This window comes from Genypterus blacodes, unplaced genomic scaffold (assembly GCF_046128005.1).
Source record: "Genypterus blacodes isolate CSIRO-AG114 ecotype Tasmania unplaced genomic scaffold, CSIRO-AGI_Gbla_v1 ptg000284l_1, whole genome shotgun sequence".
NCBI lineage: Eukaryota > Metazoa > Chordata > Actinopteri > Ophidiiformes > Ophidiidae > Genypterus > Genypterus blacodes.
The window spans coordinates 17501-37500 of record NW_027467075.1 but is presented as its reverse complement, the minus strand read 5'-3'; the positions used below and the strand labels follow the sequence as shown (position 1 = coordinate 37500).

At 49.1% G+C, this 20000-nt stretch overlaps 1 protein-coding gene across 16 annotated transcripts in view; it reads right to left on the bottom strand.

The window, feature by feature from the left end:
- The window catches only part of cast (calpastatin), a 28695-nt gene that overhangs the window by 1632 nt on the left and 7063 nt on the right, over window positions 1–20000 (bottom strand). For 6 of the 16 annotated variants that reach the window (XM_076136895.1, XM_076136896.1, XM_076136892.1 and 3 more), the window contains 27 exons: window positions 9431–9490; window positions 8133–8285; window positions 7663–7776; window positions 6567–6671; window positions 6003–6062; window positions 5802–5903; window positions 5620–5700; window positions 5441–5479; window positions 4799–4870; window positions 4637–4708; window positions 4237–4545; window positions 4042–4146; window positions 3839–3949; window positions 3338–3430; window positions 3051–3176; window positions 2857–2940; window positions 2649–2753; window positions 2445–2561; window positions 2208–2324; window positions 1989–2126; window positions 1828–1899; window positions 1623–1727; window positions 1420–1536; window positions 1076–1204; window positions 598–705; window positions 357–455; window positions 169–261 (listed from right to left, as the gene is read on the bottom strand). In XM_076136895.1, the coding sequence (XP_075993010.1) occupies window positions 169–261; window positions 357–455; window positions 598–705; window positions 1076–1204; window positions 1420–1536; window positions 1623–1727; window positions 1828–1899; window positions 1989–2126; window positions 2208–2324; window positions 2445–2561; window positions 2649–2753; window positions 2857–2940; window positions 3051–3176; window positions 3338–3430; window positions 3839–3949; window positions 4042–4146; window positions 4237–4545; window positions 4637–4708; window positions 4799–4870; window positions 5441–5479; window positions 5620–5700; window positions 5802–5903; window positions 6003–6062; window positions 6567–6671; window positions 7663–7776; window positions 8133–8285; window positions 9431–9490 (2886 nt within the window). Of the gene's footprint in view, window positions 1–168; window positions 262–356; window positions 456–597; window positions 706–1075; window positions 1205–1419; window positions 1537–1622; window positions 1728–1827; window positions 1900–1988; window positions 2127–2207; window positions 2325–2444; window positions 2562–2648; window positions 2754–2856; window positions 2941–3050; window positions 3177–3337; window positions 3431–3838; window positions 3950–4041; window positions 4147–4236; window positions 4546–4636; window positions 4709–4798; window positions 4871–5440; window positions 5480–5619; window positions 5701–5801; window positions 5904–6002; window positions 6063–6566; window positions 6672–7662; window positions 7777–8132; window positions 8286–9430; window positions 9491–15894; window positions 16043–20000 lie in introns of those variants that run through there. The other 10 variants (XM_076136904.1, XM_076136901.1, XM_076136902.1 and 7 more) reach the window with 8 other exon arrangements.

Below are 20000 nucleotides of genomic sequence, written 5' to 3'. Positions count from 1 at the left end.
CAAACATCACAGGAAAACAGTTTCCGGGGCAACAGTGAGCATATTTGCTTCTAACCAAACTTGAATCTTCACGTCTTGGAGCTTTCGGCGGCTCTTCCACACCTGAGGGTCTACTCAGGTTAGATATGATGTCACTACAGTTAACCTAATCTCCGGGTGAGGTTCTACCTTGAGATCCTCCTCGGTGGGTCGGTACTCGGGGGGCAGCGAGTCGTCTCTCTCCCCCATCTTTATCAGCCTCTCCTCTAAAATCTTCTTCTCCTGCAACAAAGCGAACACACCAGGCGGCTTTGAAGGCGGAGCCGGACGAAGCGGGAGACGTTTACATGGATGCGTGTTCTGTTAGCATGTTTTACCTTCACCACGTTCTTTGGAAGGACTGGGGCGGGGGCGGGGGTGGGGGTGATGTCCATCAAGGTGTCAGACAGAGCCTCCAGGGCGTCAGGTGGGGGCACCTACACACACACACACACACGCACAAATTCAGGAGAAATTCAGACACGACCTTATTTAGAAGCACAACTCAACTCCACCTCTCTCTCTCTCTCTCGCTCTGTGTGTGTGTGTGTGTGTGTGTGTGTATGTGTGTGTGTCTACCTGGGGTGAACTTTGTGTGGGACCAGCAGCTGCAGATTTCACTGACGGAGCGACAGCAGGTGCAACAAAGTCGTCTAACAAGGCGTCGAGGGCGAAGTCTGCAGGAGCCTGGAGGAGAGAAACGCACGTCTACGTCAGAACATGACATCATTCAGACTTCTCATTGATATGTGAGCAGCGTCTTTCCATGTGGAGAACACAGAAGCTTAACGCGCCCCCTGCTGGAGGGAAACTGTGAGGAAGACTCAGGTTGACTTCCTTGTTTGTGTTCTTAGAAGATGAGACGGTTTCTGAGGAGAAGAGATATGTTTGATTGTTTTTAAGAGGGGGGTTGTTATGGACCTGAGTCAGATCTCTCTCTCTCTCTCTCTCTCTCTCTCTCTCTCTCTCTCCCTCCCTCCCCCCCCCCCATTCATTCCCTTATGTCGTCCATTTATGCTTGGTCAATCAATACCAATCCATAGCAGTGAGTTAGTACCTGTGCAGGAGGAGCCGACGGGGCCACAGCAGGAGCCTTGACAACAGGAGCCTGGACAGCAGGAGCAACAGAGCAGGACTCGAAGCCTCCAGACAGAATGTCCAGAGCCTCGGCAGTGTCCATGGAAGGCTGGAGGACGAGAGGAGGAGGAGAAGGAGGAGGAGGAGGAGGGGGAGGAGGACGTGCAGCAGACTCAGTCAGATGTTCTGTGTGTTAATGTTCAGCTTTTGTTTGGAGGTTTGTACTTTAGTGTTAAACTTTTCTTGGGAGACAAAATTTGGAGGACATCGTTGACGAATCAGAGAATGTTTGGCGGTGTGTGTGTGTGTGTGTGTGTGTCTCACCTCAGGTTGAGGAGCAGGGAGGTCTTTGAGTTTGTCCTCTGTGAACCTGTACTCTGGAGGGAGCGTGTCGTCCCTCTCGCCAACCAACACTCCCTCCTCCTCCACCACCTTCCCCTCCTGTCAAGGGGAAAAGAAGAAAAAGAACAAGTTAGACATTTGGAGACTCCATCACGTCTCTCTGCCTGTGTTGTTTGTGCTCCTACATGGACGATGTCCTCAGGTCTCAGTTTGGGAAGTTCAGGTTTTGGCGTTGCTTCTGCCAAAGTGTCGCCCAGAGCGCTGAGGGCGTCCAGAGACATGGAGTCAGTCTGAGGAGGGGACAGAGGGGGACAAATGTCTCTGTCATCATTCAGATAACAAACTCTTACAGCGGTTCCTGTTTTAGAGGCTTTGTGTTCCCATGGTTACCTGCTCAGTGGTGGCTTTTGCTTGTGTCTTGATGGGAGTGACGGCAGGTTTGCCTGGAGGACACACAGATTTCTGCAGAGACAACATAAACGCTGCGATATAGTCAATCCTGAAGAAGACGTCAGCTGGTATTGAGGCACATTCAGACGGTGGTTTGGTACCTGTGGCTTCTTGGCAGATGGAGGGACGGGGGCCTGAACTCCAGCTGCTTTAGTCGGAGCCACAAAGTCTCCAGCAAGCTGGTCCAGAGCCGAAATCATCTCAGGTTCAGGCATGGTTTTACATGGGAGAGCGTGACACTGGAGAACACATCATGTCCTCGGTTAATACCAAAGAGGGACTTTATTTCTCATCGTGATCATAACTAGCAGCTCTGTTACCTGTGCAGGAGGGGCAGAGGGAGCCTTGACAACAGGAACCTGGACAGCAGGAGCTACAGAGCAGGGCTCAAAGCCTCCAGAGAGAATGTCCAGAGCCTCGGCAGTGTCCATGGTGGGCTGGAGGACGAGAGGAGGAGAAGGAGGAGGAGTCAGATGTTTAGTGTTTGTACTTTTGTGTTAAACATTTCTTAGGAGAGAAAACGTTGAGAGCCCTCAAAGTATCTGACCCGGTCTCACCTCAGGTTTAAGAGCAGGGAGGTCTTTGAGTTTGTCCTCTTTGAACCTGTAGTCTGGAGGGAGCGTGTCCTCCCTCACACCGACCAACACACCCTCTTCGTCCACCACCTTGGGCTCCTGTGAGAGATGGAAGAGAAGAAGGTCAGAAAATGTACGTACTCAACAAGCCTTTCTGGGATTGTGAAGGAATGTTAGCGCTCCTACAGAGATGATGTCCTCTGGTTTGAGATCGGGGAGTTTGGGCGCCGGCTCAGCGTCTGCCAAGGTGTCGCCAAGAGCGCTGAGGGCGTCTAGAGACATGGAGTCACCCTGAGGACATGAGAGGAGGAGGAGGATGTTTGTCATTCTGCTGTTTAAACACAGAAGTGAAGCATATCTCTAACTTCTGCAAAAATATGATCCTCTGTCTCACCCCGTCGGTCTTGGGCTTGGTGCCGTCTGTGCTGTCCAGTGCAGGTTTCGTCAGCTTGGACTTCTTATCAGTCGGAGGAGACGCCTTCACAAGCAGAGAGCAGAGATTGAAGTCTCACCTGTTTCCTTACCAGTTTGTTATTTTGTGACAAACTTGCTGCTTCTGCCGGAAAAGGAGGCGAGAGATCTCTGTACCTTGAAGGGAGCAGGGGTGAGTCCAGCCTGCAGGGAGAAGGCGTCTGAGGCTTTCTCCATCCTTGCCTTCTTGTCGGCAGGAGGAGCAGGACACACGGCCACAGGAGGAGGACAGGGTTTGACCTTCTACAGCAGCATTATATGAGACAGTAGAGACATCAGAGACATCAGAGACAGATGCTACAGACCCACCACCACCGGACGCCTCACATGTCACAATGGGTCAGATTGAACCTGACTGGTATCTAAAGGTGAAAGGTACCAAAGGGGATGAAAGTGAAGAGTACCTGAGGAAGAGGAGCCTGGACGGTAGGAGCTGCAGAGCAGGACTCGAAACCTCCAGACAAGAAGTCCAGAGCCTCAGCAGTGTCCATGATGGGCTGGAGGATGAGAGGAGGAGGAGGAGGGGAAACACAGAAGGTGAGAAAGTAACAAAGTAACACTCATCCTTGACTTTTCTATCATTTAAAGTTTAGTTCGTGGACGTTCCTGGGAACATGAAGCAGTGCTGCACGGCAGTGCTGCAAAGGCCCAGTAGGAGGCAGCAGATACATGTTTTTGTGAGTCTGCAGACCACAAATAATGTTACAGAAGAAGAAAAGAGGTTTTTGGCAGAAAACTCAAGGAAAAGGATAAAAAGTCCAGACTTTCGGTGAAAAAGTTCAGATCAAATCGATTTGATTTGTTTGAGAACATCAACGAGTGACATCAACTAGCTGCAACATTCGATTTGACCCTAAACTGAAAGTTCAGTCTGGAGACCTTGTCAGTGTTTGTTCCTGTCTCACCTCAGGTTTGGGAGGCGGGAGGTCTTTGTCCTCTGTGAACCTGTACTCTGGAGGGAGCGTGTCCTCCCTCACGCCGACCAGCACTCCCTCCTCATCCACCACCTTCCCCTCCTGGCAAAACAAAAAGAAGAACAATTGAGCGATTTCTGTGGTTGGGAGACGCAGCTTGATCATCGTTTCTCCGGCTCTGTTGTTGTTCCTACATGGACGATGTCCTCAGGTCTCAGTTTGGGAAGTTCAGGTTTAGGTTCAGGGGCGGCCAAGCTGTCGCCCAGAGCACTGAGGGCGTCCAGAGACATGAGGTCACCCTGAGGACACAAGGGACAGCTCATTTGTAAACTACCCATGCAAAATCATGATTCCAGGAGACAAGGCAACCTCCATCTCCTGTGTCTCACCGGGTCAGTCTTAGGCTTGGTGTCCACTCCAGCCTTCAGAGTCACATTGGCAACAGGTTTCTCAATCTTTGCCTTCTTGCCGGCAGAAGCAGCAGTAGACACGGGCAAGACAGGAACAGGAACAGGACACACGACCACAGGAGCAGCAGTACAGACGGGCAGGACAGGAGCAGGACACACGACCACAGGAGGAGCAGTACAGACGGGCAGGACAGGAGCAGGACACACGACCACAGGAAGAGCAGTACAGACGGGCAGGACAGGAGCAGGACACACGACCACAGGAGGATTAGGACAGGGATCCACTTTCTACAGCCAGCAAACAACAAGAACACAGACGATTACAAATACAAGGACCTTCTGACAGATGGACGTGTGGAGTGATCTGATCTCACTGTACCTTCCCAGGAGGAGGTGCAAAGTTAGCCGGGGCGGCAGATGAGGCGCTGACGCCGTCCACCTTGTCCACTTTCTAAACCCAAAAACAAAACAGAAGGCTTCTTAGACGACACTGCAGTGAGGTATCAGCAAGGAGCCGAGAGTGACGTGTTCGACCTCTGACCTCTGCTGGTGCGGCGCTGCTGGTGAAGCCGAAGGAGAGACAGTCCAGGGCTTGATCTGTGCTCATGGGCTTCTGGAGGAGGAGACAGGAGGGCAGAGCGTCACAAAGCACTCCAGGTGAAACAGCTTCAGATTCCATTAAAGCCTGGCACATGATCCTCCACTAGGGGGCGTGCCAGACCAGGACGAGTAATGCCAAGCAGACAGCAGGCAGGGAAAGTACAGACACACCCAAAGCATTCCACTGATAACCTTAAACATCTGACAGATCAAGAGCTTTGATTTGGCAAAGAGACGCTGGAATACAAACTGAGAAGACGAAAACACACAGAGGAGGAAAAAAAGACAACAAGGAGAGGTGGGAGCAGGCAGAGCAATGCAAATATGGGTGTGCTGAGGCTGAGCAAACAGAGAGCTAGCTACATGTGGGCGTGCGCGTGTGTGTGTGTGTGTGTGTGTGTGTGTGTGTGTGTGTGTGTGTGCGCGTCACTTTGACAAGAGGCAACTGGTTCCAACAGAGGAGGTGGATCCTGTCCTGGTTGCTGAGACAACAGCTCACAGTGCAACTCTACATTCCCCCCTTTAGAGGAACCAGAAGCTCATATGTGTTTGTGTGTGTGTGTGTATCATCTGTCACACTTACAGGAACGTCCTTTGGTTTGAGATCTGCTGGACCTTTAACCTGGAAAACACAGAGAGACATTTGCATGATGACGCAACAAACTGTGAACAAGCTGAACTTACACGACTTCAAATCGATCAAATCATAGATCAATAATCCTCCTGGATCAGTGGGACGATGCCTGGAAGTGACAGACTAACCATATCTTCAAATCTGTATCCTGGAGGAAGCGTGTCGTCTCTTTCTCCACACTTTGCGGCCTTCTCTGAGGTAACATCATGCTGCGACACATGCAACACACCATTACACACACACACACACACACAGCCAAGCGTGATGGTGCTGCACTGTAAAGCTCTGGAGCGTTGTGGCTCTGCTGTACCTCTTTGACCTCTGGCCGTGTGAGCGCCGGCTGCAGCGGGATGAGAGGTTGAGCTGCTGGAAGACTGCTGGCCAGAGCATCCAGAGGATCCAACGCAGGCGCCTGGACATGCAACAACATCTCAACACACTGGAGCAACATGCTTACATGCTAACATGCTTTCCAAACCACATGCAGGAACGCTCTGAGCTGGGTCTTTACCTGTTTGGCTCCTTTAGCCGCCGCTGTGGCCGTGGCTGTACGGGGAACCTCCACCTGCACCTGCAACCCAGAGCAGCAGGATCACAACACAACCAGACAATAACAATGTAGGATTAACCCATGGCGTGCCTCAGGCGCCTTAGCAGGATCGGTACAGGATGTTGTGACAATGAATTCAAAATCCACGTCAAAGGTCACGATTTATAAGAATCTGACTTTAATTACTAAGGAAGAAAGAGCTGAAACAAAAGGACAGCGAGAAACCGACGTCAGCCGCAAGAACCGCCACCAGCCTGAAGACTGTGAGTGCAGACGTGCAGCCAGATGTGCAGTGAAGGAAACCAAAGATGAAAACCCAGCTAAGCTTCACGCCTCAACGTGTTTCCTCCTGGTGATGCTGATCCAATGACAGAATCTTTGGTATCTTCAGTCAAGAGACGAAGAGCAAAAGGTTCCTGCTGATTCAACAAAAGCTGGCAAAGCTCTGGGATGAAGAAGCGAGAAGCATTGAGCGAAGATGAGCCGTGGAGGCGGTGAAGAGGAACCTGCGGCTGTTGAATCTACCTTGCCAGCCAGTTTGGGCGACTCTTTAGGTTTGCCTGTCGCTGCAGGAGCAGGAGCAGGAGCAGGAGCAGGAGCCGGAGCTTTGACTGTGGAGGACGGCGTCGTCTACAAACATGGAGCCAGAAGGTTACTCACAGCACAAGACACAGTATTACTAAGCCAGTAAACATGGAGACCAAGGATTGTAGAAAACACTTAGTAGAGTATATTTAGTAAGAACAGAAGAGGAAGCGATCGCAGGCCAGATCTCCCTCTCTCGTCTGATGGTCTGACCTTTGATCGGTGTTGGCGGTGAAAGCACCAGGCCGGGGGTTTGGCAGCTTACAGGGACTTGAAACTTGTCACAGGTGATCAAGGACTGTAAACAGCCGTGATGAAGCGTTAAAAAAACAAAGCCTTCAGCGTTTGTGTACTCTGGATGCTCCAACGTCTGAAATGTGAGACTCCAGCTGAGAAGGTCTAAAGCTTTACGTTCAGAAGGTCAAACTCTTAAGTCTCTAAAGACTAAGACGCCTGTCGAGACATTTGTGTACTCGACGTCCTCTCTCTGGCTCAGGACTCATGTGTGCGTTTATACCTTGGTCTCACTCTAACTCGCTTGCATCCTCGCCTACGTTAGCTCACCTTACTTCCCCTACAGATGACACTGATCCACATGAACCTGACCTGACTTGTGAATTTGCTGGTTTGTTTGGGTTCAATGTTGTTGCTCTTTAAGCATCTTGATTCACTCACAGTTGTGCGTCACTGCATGCTTGGGCGGCGCCATTCGCCTTTATTGTAGCTCGTCATCCATCACACAGATGACATGGCAAACAAGTTTCAAGTACCTGCAAGTTGGTTTTCATTTCAGTTTGGTGCAGGAAATACGGTCCATTTAAAGTGATAGAGCCAGTTTAGTAAATGCTTTCATCCAAACCAGGTCAGTGGGATGTTTGATGTTGGTTGGAGAGTTAGAATGGAAGTATAGACTGACTAGGAAGTTACAATAGAGCGGGTTCACGTGTGACCTTTGACCTTTGGGGTCAAAGGTCACACATGAACGTATTTGTATCTAACTAAACTTAGCAGCATATCACTTTAGCGACACCTTTACCTTGGAGGTCTCTTTAGGACCGCCCCTCGCCGCAGATGATGTCATGTCAATAACAGTGGTCTCAGTAGTCGCCATGTCAATGACGGTCACAGCTGTCGATGTAGTGTTAGCAGTCTACAAACCAAGGAGCACGAGTTCAGAGGGTGTTAGCAGAATGTTATTCACCGGCCCAGCAGACAGCGCGCGCACACACACACACACACACACACACACACACACACACACACACACACACTTTGTGAAACCCTTCATCCCAAGCGTGACGGCACGACAGCTCATTGCTGCAGCCTCTGAGCGTGTCAAAGGTCAAAGGCAGGCGTGTGGATTAATGAGGGCCCAGGTGAGAAGAGTGTGTCACATTCAAGAAGGAACCAGTGAAACCCAGGTCAAAGGTCAGAACAGAGGCACCAGAGCAGAGACAGAAGCAGGTGCTCAGTGCTCAGGTGAGGTCACAGCAGGGGTCCATCTACCTCCAGCTTGGCTTTAGCTTTGTCTTTTCCTGCCGTCCCAGCAGTCACGCCTCCTCCCCCTTTCATAGCACTTCCTGCGGCACTGCCTGTTGCCGTAGTAACCAGCGTAGGCTTTGTAGCCATGGCGGACGACGCTGACGATGCTGAGGCCTTCTGTAAAGCACCGGGTGTGAAGGTGTGAGAGAAGACGATGGTTTGCTTCTGACAGCAGATCAGATGATACCTCATGACAAACACTCATTTAGAAAGCAGATCAATAACAAAGGACCTGTACACGTCACACTGCTGTGTGTGTCAGTGTAACACACATGCAGCTCGTTGCACTCCTTACACACACCACCGGTGAAACTCGACCGGCTGGCAAAGTTATCCTGGATGAAGAGGAAGACCAAGGTCAGCTGCTAACAAGAGTCAATTATAACTGAGGGGGATGAAGCGAGTGAGCCTGTAAGCGACTCTGTCACTGTTATATTATTAAACCGTGATGTTTGCCAGGGATTTCTACAATCAGCCAGGTTCAAAATAACTACACGGCTTTTCTCAACAAGCAAGAGGCCAAAACAGACTCGGCTAAAGCTGAACTAGGCTCAGCTGTGGGACTCTCGAGGCTGATATACGTTGTGTCTTTGCAGCGAGCCGCACTTCTCTATGGAGACGGCGGCGGGAATCCTTTTGTCCCTGAAGTCAACAACATTCCACACAAACAAAGTGTCCAGCAGAGGAACGCTGGCAGACAGGAAGACGTCACGACCGACCAACTGGATCCTCACATGCTGCTCCATGTTGACTGATCTCAATGTGGCCGGATGAGGAAAGCAAACATGGCGTAATGTGACATGATTACATGAAACGCAATCTGTTTGCGTTTGAACTCGATACGCTTCTCAAGGGATTCGCCTTCGTTTTTGCATAAATACAGGAATGAAAACACGACTGATGTCTTAAACATCTGAGTCAAGCCTTATTGAAGTCAGTCTAATTGTTTTCAGATGGCCATTGTGGATATTTTGATCTCAGGCTATTGTTTAGGTGCAGCATGAAAGGGTTAACCTGAGGAACTGGGTGTTACCTCGTCTGTGTTTGAATGGAAGGAAAACAACAGCGCTCTCTTTACTCTGCTGAGCTGAAGCCTCTTCGACTCAAAACGGCTACTAAAACATTAAACCTGGCTGCTGGAACAGGAAAGGAAGTAACAATGTAATGCAGATAAAGGGGGGGGGGTCAGAGGTCAGCCAAACTGATGAACTGAGTTAATGAGGAGGGAGGGGTCGATGAGGGAGCGGAGGAATGTTCAATACCTCAAACTCTGCAGGCTTCACAGTGGAGGCCGGCTTGGGTGTGGCCTGGCTCGGCTGAGACTGGAGAGAGAGAGAGAGAGAGAGGAGAGGGAGAGGGAGGGGCAGAGAGAGAGAGAGAGGGAGAGGTTAATGTAGTGAACATAACAAAAGGAATTCCAAGAAAAGAACATTTCTCTAATTATTTCAGGAATCCTTCAGGCTGCGGAGCGACACACACACACACACACACACACACACACACACACACACACTGTATTTTCACCACAAAAGGCCTAAATGCCATATGCGCCGCCCCGAAAACGCCACAGGGGGCAACAGAGAGTCTTTCTCAGAGAGCTTGTGGGGCGTTGAACATCTTCATTTCTCGTCACGTTTGTTTCATCTCATGTGACGTCTGATTCAATAAGAGTCCAATGCTCTCTGTTACTTACAGCCTTCAGTCACTGAGTTACAACACGTACGTATTAAAATATGTGAAGTGAAGATCAGCTGAGCCAAGCTAAACGCCTGCCTTCAACGTTAGCTTACTTCACAGATTGTGGCTCTTTAGATGACATTTGTGTATTTAAAACAAGCGCCCTCAATCATGTGACCAACATCTGCTCTTATGCATTTTAGCAACAAAGCCACATGTTCATTATTCACAATGACCTCTGACCTTGATCCAGGGGGCTGAGGTGTTAGCTGCTGTTTCATATAGCTGAGCTACTTTGCTTAGCTTTAGTACTCCAGGAGTTACCAGCTTTCCTTGCAAGCTACAAACAAGCATTTCGCTACAAACTAGCGTTGCCGCCTAACGAGGGTGTAGTGTCACGATTTTTCCAGCATGAAATGCCAGAAAATGTAAACATCAACGTCCTAAAAGACTTCGTGTTCACTTCGTCACACCTCACAATCGATGGGAATGTGCAATTTAACTTAAATGTGATAAAAGCCGTTACTGTGTCGCAGGTTAGCATGTCTGACACCATGGACTGGATCAGCTGACCTCAAAGTCTTGGTTTCAGTTTTGAGTGATGATAGTAACAAAGGAGTTAAAGTATGAAACCCTGTCTCTGTTGTTTTGGACAACAGGCAGGCAGGCAAAATGTAGCAGCTATACGTAGCTTGCTAGTATGTTTGACCCTGCTGCCATTGTTTACATTGTTTACATTGCTAAGCTAGCAGCAACGGGACTATTTCTCTCAGCAGAAGCCTGAAATTGGTGCAAATGTATTTAAAATGAATAAACTGAATATATTTATGTCTTTGATAAGCAGGGTTAGCGTTAGCATCTGATTCTGACCCAAGGATCATTTCTACAAGCGTACTGTATTTGTTGTACAGAAGGGAAAGTATTGAAACATTATCCTTTATAACCCTTTAGAGAGGGGCAGTGAGGCACGCAGGCGAGTCTCCAGGTGGAGTCCTGTGACACGCAGCCCGGCCCAGTTCCTTTCACATGCCAAGTAAACAAAAGCAGACGAGCCTCCGCACGACAACCCCACAGAGTCACAGGGCCACAGAGTCACAGAGCCCCAGAGCCACAAAGTCACAGAGTCACAGAGCCACAGAGTCACAGAGTCACAGAGCCACAGAGTCACAGAGTCACAGAGCCACAGAGCCACAGAGTCGCAGAGCCGCAGAGTCACAGAGCCCCAGAGCCACAGAGTCACAGAGCCACAGAGCCACAGAGTCACAGAGCCACAGAGTCACAGAGCCTCACGCCCTGTCGGCCTTTGTGTGGGTGCAGAGTCACAGCTGACCCGGCCTGTTAGAGGACATTACTGTGCTGCGTCACACTCACATTATGACACAGACACTTCACTGAGCTCAGGGTGGAGTGTGTGTGTGTGTTTATGAGTGGAAATCATTCACAAGAGGTCACGGGGTCAAGCTGAGCGGCTGTAGCAGAGGTAGAGGTCAGTTTATTACAAACACCTGTAGGATCCGCTCGGTAAACTGATTTGTAGCTGATAAAGACTGAGTGTAAGCAAACGGGTCATTAAATGCTTCAGCACACAGCGACACGTTTCACTGCACCGCCAGCTTGTAATCTCCACTCTGATTGGTCAAAGGAGGGGTCTGAGGGCCGCCGTGTCGCTCAGACCTCCAGGTGGTTACTCGCCTTGTTACCTCAGGATGCCAGGGGAGCACCTGGCTCACATTAAGCCTAACCCTCTATCATTCTGGGTGGAAGGACAGGAAACTCAGGCTAGGCCACTGCACTGCACCGTCTGCTGGCTATGGAATTCTGGGTAATGAAGGAGTAAATACTGTACTGTCTTCTGAGCGTTTTGTTTGAGCATAACACTGTTTGTTGTGTGACTGTTGTGTGACTGTTGTGTGTCTGTATCGCTCGGGGGTTGTGAGTCATTCTGAATTGCATCAAATATTTTGCTGTTGTTTTTGTGTTGACTGGACTTGCATTTTATTAAGAATTGAAGTTTGTTCTATATTTGGATGAGTTTGTGTGCGTTTGTCTGTCCTGAGGGTTCGGGGTTAGATCCTGGTCTCCACAGCTTTAGAGTCCTGTGAGAAACAAATCAGTGGCACTGGTGTGGAGTGAACATGATCCACCGTCTGAGCACCTGTGAGCCTCTGACTGAGGCAACCTGTCAAGCCAGGTGAGGATAACGTTTAGAAGGCGACACTCAGCTGATCAGACTTTTGTGTGTGTGTGTGTGTATGTGTGTGTGTGTGTGTGTGTGTGTAAACAAGAACAGACGAGGGGAAAGAATAGACGAGAGTCTGGAGAACATGCAGTGAAGACGCATCACTCTGCATTTAGAAATGATTCTCCAGACACGCTGGTGTTACATTTAACAGGAACGAGGTCACAGCTCCTCCTGGGGCTGAATCACGTCCACGTCTCTTCCAGATACAGGCTGGTGATGAAGATAGAAGACCTTTAACGCCTTCCACGCCCCAGGAGTCAGTAGGAAGGGAAAGGAGAAGGAACTCTGCTTGATTCATCTCACATTGCCTCATAAAAACGTTGAGAAAGGGAAGTTCTGCATTAATCATTGATGGAAAGTGAAGAGAAGTCAACGCTCAGATTCTTCATGCGACAAAGTTCTGATGAATGTGAACTAAAACACTCGAGTTCAGTCTCTTCTTCAAGCTGAGAGGAAGTGAGGTCTTCATCACACAGAGCACCCACGGCTACAGGAAGTTGCGTCCTGTTATGCCTCTCTCTTGCTGCAGTAAATATTGATCGTTACTAAGCAACTAAACCTGTGCCTTGTGATGGAAACGGTCTGTTGGTTTGGTGACTTTGTGTCACGCTGCCACCAGACCAGACGTTCACCAACCATCAGGTCACACCAGCGCCGGCCTGCACGTGCGGCTCCAAACCCCTGACTCTACCCTATGACCTCCTCCAGGAAGTAAACAAACCACATCAATCTCTGCAGGAGCACGCCTCCTCTCAGGGAGCAGACCAGCGGCTTCATGCTTTCAAACTTCAGTCTCTTAGTTTGTGTCGGTTGGAACCAAAGGAAGTTGACTGACAGGGTTTTATTGACTAATCTGACAAAAACATAAGAGCAAAGAAACAGAACTAAAACAAACTGGAACCAGATGCTGGAATGCACAGGACATGTGATGAAGCTCTGTGACCTTTGACCCCCTCACATACATTCCTAACTATGCTCTCTAAACAATGTGGCGATTGTTTCACAACGTTCCCTCACGACGACACACGTTTCCATTTAAGAGATTTCACCAAATGTAATGATTTTCAAGGATTCTAAGAGCCGCCTCTGCCACTGAGCTCAGACTGAGGGAGCGTGCCTGCGGGCTGAGCCTGAGCGGTGCCCTGCCATTATGTTGATAAGCTGGTTGACAAAGACAGGTTAGGCCGGCACACACAGTGAACCGCCCAGGTAGTTTCTTCTCCAACAGGCAAACAAACAAAAGAAGCCTAGGTCTGCCACAGAGCATCAGAGCCAGAGACGGGACGGCGACTGAAACCAGCACGGGAACAAAAGAAGAGGAAGATGAAGAGTGGAGACACAAGGAGATGGAAGTGTAACTTTAAATGTAAATGCCAGGGTAACGTTTACAGATAAGGCTGAACGTTAACAACCGACAACTTTTGCACAAAATTTTGTGCCACAACTTTGGGCTACTCACTAAAGCAGCTTCATTAAATTCACCCGGCTATTGATTTGTGATTGATTGACTGATTTTCTCTGTCCCCAACGTTCATGGAGGAACAAACTCTGAAGCTTCTGTCCCCGTCTCTCACCTGTGACCAAACCAAACCCTTCACCAGCTTTCCTCACTGCATTCCTACATTCCACACGCCTCCCAGAGCAGCATTACAAAGACACGCAACACACACACACACACACACACACACACAAACACACACACACACACACACACACACACACACACACACAAACACACACACACACACACACACACACACACACACACACACACACACAATGTTGTGAAGTTTTTCAGTCTAAACTCTTTGCTTAGTGGAAACAGGGAGGTCCTGGGTTCAAATTCGAAGATTAGAGTTGGAAACTGTGTGTGTGTGTGTGTGTGTGTGTGTTTGGGCCCTGTGACAGACTACAGACCTGTCTCAGGGTGTCCCTGGCAGAAGACAGATGGACAGATGGATGGACACAAGTGTGTTTGTTAGACAGCTGGACTGAAGTGCAGCAGAATGAGGCGAGGGTTTAGAGTCTGTAGAGTTTTCTTAGGCAAACACTGTGACTCTTATCTGTCGTCTCTTTGTGAGTCTGTATTTCCTATCAGCGGTCATTTACTTATTCGTTTAGATGGCAGAGAATTCTATGACTACAACACCGCTGAAATGAATAATATCACAGGTAACCATAACGCTGCATCATCTCCTCTCTGCAGGTTCTTCACTTGTTTGATGTTGAAGCTAGAAGTTGTGCTTGATTCCCAAACAGAACTGTGTGAGGCTATACTGAGGCTTTGTCACATCTAGGTATGTTCAGGGTCAAAGGTCATGGTATAGGCTATAGGATAGAGATCCATGACAACACACACACACACACACACACACGCACACACACACACACACTTAGCGTGTATAGCAGCGCTGCAGGCTGATGTATTTTAGAAGAGGACACCGATGGCAGCATGACGGTGCTTCTGGGAAAGAGTGGAGTGACCAGGGCGAGCGCGGCTAAAATAGACACATGGTCACGTGACCTGGAAACCCTGTGAATCTGCAGTTAGCTAACTTCGATAATGGAGATCTACAGCAACGTGAAACCGTTTCAAAGTGCTGCTCTTTGATTTGAAAGCAAAGTGTTGATTGCTGTGAGCCACCTGTCCATGAACACGATGCTTGTATGTAGAGTGTGTGTGTGTGTGTGTGTGTGTGTGTGTGTGTGTGTGTGTGTGTGTGTGTGTGTGTGTGTGTGTGTGTGTGTGTGTGTGTCAGATGATCTAAGAGGCCAAGACTTCACCCTTAAAGTCACAAGCCCATCTCCCAACCCCATGCAAACAAGTTGACAATGAATCTGTCATCTGTAAACACACAAAGCAGTGGCAATTAGAGCGGCAGCAGCAGCCGGTGCTCCTGTGGCCCGGTGACTCACGCTGAGCCACACCCCAAAGCCACAAGCACGCAGCTGAGCGTCGCGTCCTCCGCCTGCACGCCATCAGCTGGACAATCGCCTCGCCTCTAGAGTGGAAATGAGCAAAGCTGCTGAGTGGCGAGAGGAGAATCATTCATCAGTCTAAAAGTGTTGAGGCAGCATTTTGAGGGTGAAGACGCTGCAGGGGACGTTTGGAAAAGTAAACAAATGGGTGAAGCTTTGAGTCAAACCTGTTCTTACATCGATGGAGATTCTGTTTATGGACTGAGACAGGAAGCAAACTGTGCTCAAACATGTTTCATTCTGGTCTCCCTCTCCTCCAGACTTTAGTAACTTTGCCTATGTTGATGAGCAGATGCAAAGACCTTCTTCTTCGCTGAAGAACGTCTCTCAATCCCAGACCATCAGCAGAAAGGTTCCTCTAGTTTTGTATCAATTAGCAAGAAGAGCAGGATGTAAACAGAAGAAGCCTGTGGGCCAAGATGATTCTGTTTACAGAAGCACAGCCGGGCCGAGACACATATGTGCTGGGTTACCGTGACAACTGCACAGACCGACACATCAGAGCAGAAACAGAGAGCTGTACTTCTACACTCGGCTTCTAGAACTTCCTCCAAAATGGCGCAAACAGCACAAACAGCAGTAAAGAGAGAGAGAGAGAGAAAGAGAGAGAGAGAGAGAGAGAGAAGCTACAGAGAGCAGAGCCGAGTGGAGAGCTTCTACATGACTTCACACAAAGTTGCCACATCTGTGCCCAGTGCCCCACCACAGAAAATGAAAATGATTCGACACGTATCAGTCAAACAGGAAGCCTTTCCACACACACCCACACCCACACCCACGCAGACACACGCACACACACTAGAGAGTAAACTGTGTCTTGATACGTACCATAGGTTAGAGCGTGAGTGTGTGTCCCCTCTATATGTCTCCTCTAGGCTGCTTTACCCTAGATTCCCTCTATGAAGTCACTTTAGTGTATGTCAAATACATGCACACATAAACACACACACACACACACCCAGCAGAGAAAAACTTGCTGCTCCGCCTATTGGATGCAAACCAACAAGCCTGTGGGCAGCTGGGCCCCTCCCCCTCCCCCTCCCCACACAAGCCCGTGCAGCAGGAGCCCTGTGATTGGACGGCCCGGGCACAGAGAGCCCCGCCCACTTCCCCCTGCTGGCCAGGAAAAACAAAGTGGAAACTAAGTTTGCATGTGGAGGGGGAAACTCTGGGCCTGACAGGAGGGATAGAGGGATCTGATAACAGGAGGAAGAGTGAAGAGGAGGAAGGGCTGCAGAGGGACACCAGGGGGGGGAGGAGAGGAGAGGAGAGGAGAGGAGAGGAGGAGAGGAAGAGAGGAAGAGAGGAAGAGAGGAAGAGAGGAGGAGGTGAGGAGGTGAGGAGAGGAGAGGAGAGGAGAGGAGAGGAGAGGAGAGGAGAGGAGACGAGGTGAGGAGGTGGGAGGAGAGGAGTCTGCTGAGCTTGTTTGGCAGAGCTCGGGCGTGTCCGAAACTCTCACCGCTCTGGAATCTAGAGCCGCTCAAACAACAGAGAGAGACCAGAGCAGAGAGGGAGGGGCCGAGTGTGTGAGGGGACGTCAGCATCGCATGAAGACCTGAAGCCACTCCCTGACAGAGGCAAGAGGAAGAGCGAGGAGGAGGAGGAGGAGGAGTGTGATGAAGGTGTGAGACAGAGGCAGGACGAGCTCAATCGTGTTCTCAGATGTGTTCAACCTAACGTCTGGATAACGGCCAGATGTTACGTAAGAGTTTCCAACAAACATGGCGGTGCAAAACCTCCCCCTCTACACACACACACACACACACACACACACACACACACACACACACACTGTCGTGGCACTCGTCAGTCACAGTCTCGTCTTGGTCCTGCTGAGATGTCTGCTCTCCACAACAAGAGGGCGCAAGAGAGCAGCGCCCCCTGGTGTCTGACATCATCCACAGCAACTAGACATGAGATGAATGGTCCACTGTACGTGGGTGTGTGTGTGGCTACAGGAGATACAATCAGTGTGTATGTGTGTGTGTGTGTGTGTGTGTGTGTGTGTGTGTGTGTGTTGTTGTGAGAGCAGTTTGGCTTAGATTTCTCCTTTGTTTTGTTGTGTAGATTTTGAATCAATCCACCCTGAAAGCACATGAATGAATTTCAAGCACGACGAATAAAACTGAGGAACAGAAACTGATGCTGATTCAGCATTAATCTGAGTGTGTGTGTGTGTAAACTCTGTGCTCATGCTGTTAGTGTGCGTTTAAGCTCATTGCATTGCCGATTCAGTGGCAAATATGTGTATGTGAGTGTGTACATGAGTACATCAGTAAGCTTTGATGTGTGTGTGCGTGTGTGTGTGTGTGTATCTTGTTAAAGTTGACTTTGTATCGTGCTCGTCTTGCAACATTGTGGATTCTGTGAGAAAGAGAGGTCGATGTAAACATATTGGAATGATGTCTGCTTCATGTCTGACATCCTCCTCCTCCTCCTCCTCCTCCTCCTCCTAATTGTGTATTTGTCTCTAAAGGTCAATCCCTGACCCCTCAGCTTGTTACACAATCCCTGCCCGGGCGTCTCCTGGGCAGAAACATTTGTTTCTGTTGTGTCTAAATAAATAAATCCTCTTTAGTGTAGCTGCGCCTCCAAAATGGCTACAAAAACAAGGCTGCTTCTGTGTGTGTGTGTGTGTGTGTGTGTGTGTGTGTGTGTGTGTGTGTGTGTGTGTGTCTGTGTGAGAGAGAAGGAGAGAGAAAACATGCATGCCTACACTGGCTCCCAAAAACACCTTACTTGGTAACCCTTGACAACGCTTATCTGTGTTGACAACTCAAGTGAGCTCAACCAGGCCGTGGCCACGCCCCTCCCCAGGGACTGACCAATCAGAGGGCAGCTGGTTGTAACAGTGGGAGGATTCTGTGGTCGAGTTCACAGGCAAACTGAAAACGGGAGGCCGAGGCTGAGTGGTATCACGGTTCATTGGGACACAACGGTGGGAAGCAGAAGTCTCACGCTGGACAGGAAGTTACAGGGAGACAGATTTAATATCAGCAAACAATTGAGGAGGCTGTAAACGTGTGTGAAACTGATTTTTGATCATAAATGTGGCATCTGATCCATTTATGTTGCGTACACAAAGTTCCTCCTGGCAGCCACTGTTTACTGTGTGTGTGTGTGTGTGTGTGTGTGTGTGTGTGTGTCATAAATATGGAAGAAAAGCTGTCAAAGCCAAAACCACTGACCACACCCAGGACAGCATCACACACTCACACACACACACACACACACACGTTCTGCATTGTGACAGTGACTTCCTTATTGACAAAAGCAGAGAGCAAACGCAGCAAAGACAAACGAACAAACAATGATAAACACAATGTCGTTCATCACCACTAGGTGGCACAAGCATGCTGTCAGACGTCCAGAAACAAACTGGCGACATGTCTACAGGCACACACACACTAACCCGTTACACAGCAGACACAGAGCAGCATTAGCAGCCCCCTGCAGGAGGAGGAGTGGACGGCTCATATTCTCTGTTTGGGTCTCTGAAAAAAGCTCCTGAGAGGAAGATCTGCCTCTTCATGTTCTGGTTTGAGCTCTTTATGATCCAGAGAGGCTCTAACTTCTCCACCTGCTAATCAATAACAGACAGGTTTACAGGTTCTGGTCCTTCAGACTGTATAAAGTCTATAACTTAGCTTTGTAGTCTATAGTTTACAGTCTTCTATTCCCCTGGCTGTATAAGCTGAGGGCTCTGTGTGTTTATGTGCTGGTTCAGAGAGTTGGCGGCTTCTTATTGGAGCGTTTACAGGCTGTAAGGTCGGCGTGTCAAAGCTAGCAACAAAAACACAAGTAGCTTTTGTCTCAAGGATCCAGATGAAGCTGTGTTGTTAGCTGTGTTGTTAGCTGTGTCGTTAGCTGTGTTGTTAGCTGTGTTGTTAGCTGTGTCGTTAGCTGTGTCGTTAGCTGTGTCGTTAGCTCCGCCGCACTGTCAGGAACCATAAAGATGTCTAAACTTAGCGCCGCACATTCCTCTCAGTGTGCTGACCTGGACTCCATCCCAAACTCATCTGTCGTCCCTCAGCCGCACAGTAAAGCTGCCTGGTTATTCATTAATCAACATCCAGGTGTGGCGAGGAGCCTCTTCATAATCATAAGAGCGCTAAGACAACATGTCGTCGCCAAGTCTGTGCTTGCCACATTCACGTGTTTACGCCAAGGCCAGAGCCAGGAGACTCCATGATTCTATCAGGTTACAGATCTGGGAGCTGAGGCTGAGCATCCTGAAAGAGAACTGAGGCCGAGTCGATTCCTCCGAGCGTAACAAATTTAAAAGAACAAGAGAAGAGACGTCAATAAAGAGTCTCTGCTAGACAACAGCACCAACGCCCTGCAGCCCAGTGCATTCTGGGGAGCAGACTCTGCCAGAGGAGCTGTTATATCACCGGCACGTCGGGCCTCAGCCAAACTGACGGTGATGTGAGAAATCTGACAGTGCGGCTTTGATTAACGCTGCGAAAACCGTCGACAGGGAGGTTTAACAGGAAAAAGAAGAACGTGTAGCAACAGATGTCAGCACACACACACACAAACACACACACACACACACACACAGGCAAACACACACACACACACACAGGCAAACACACAGTTCCATGTTTGGTTTATAGGTTTGCATTTGTTATTTTCTGATAATAGAGAGGCGACCGTCCTTATTTATTAAGACTTTATATATTAAAGTCTCACGCAGGTAAACAGGTTCAAACAGGCTCGTCTGCTTTCTGTGTTTACTAAAGGAATGAATCACTTAGATATCATAATTCCACTTTGATTACACCACAAATATGTCTTCCTTGTCTTTGATGTCCAATCAACATCAGTGTGTACGTGTAAACACTCAGAGTACTAATCTGTACTCACAGCTCAGAGGTGAAGAACTTCTCCTTATCGCTCAGATCAGATAAGTGACTGAGATGCAGGATATG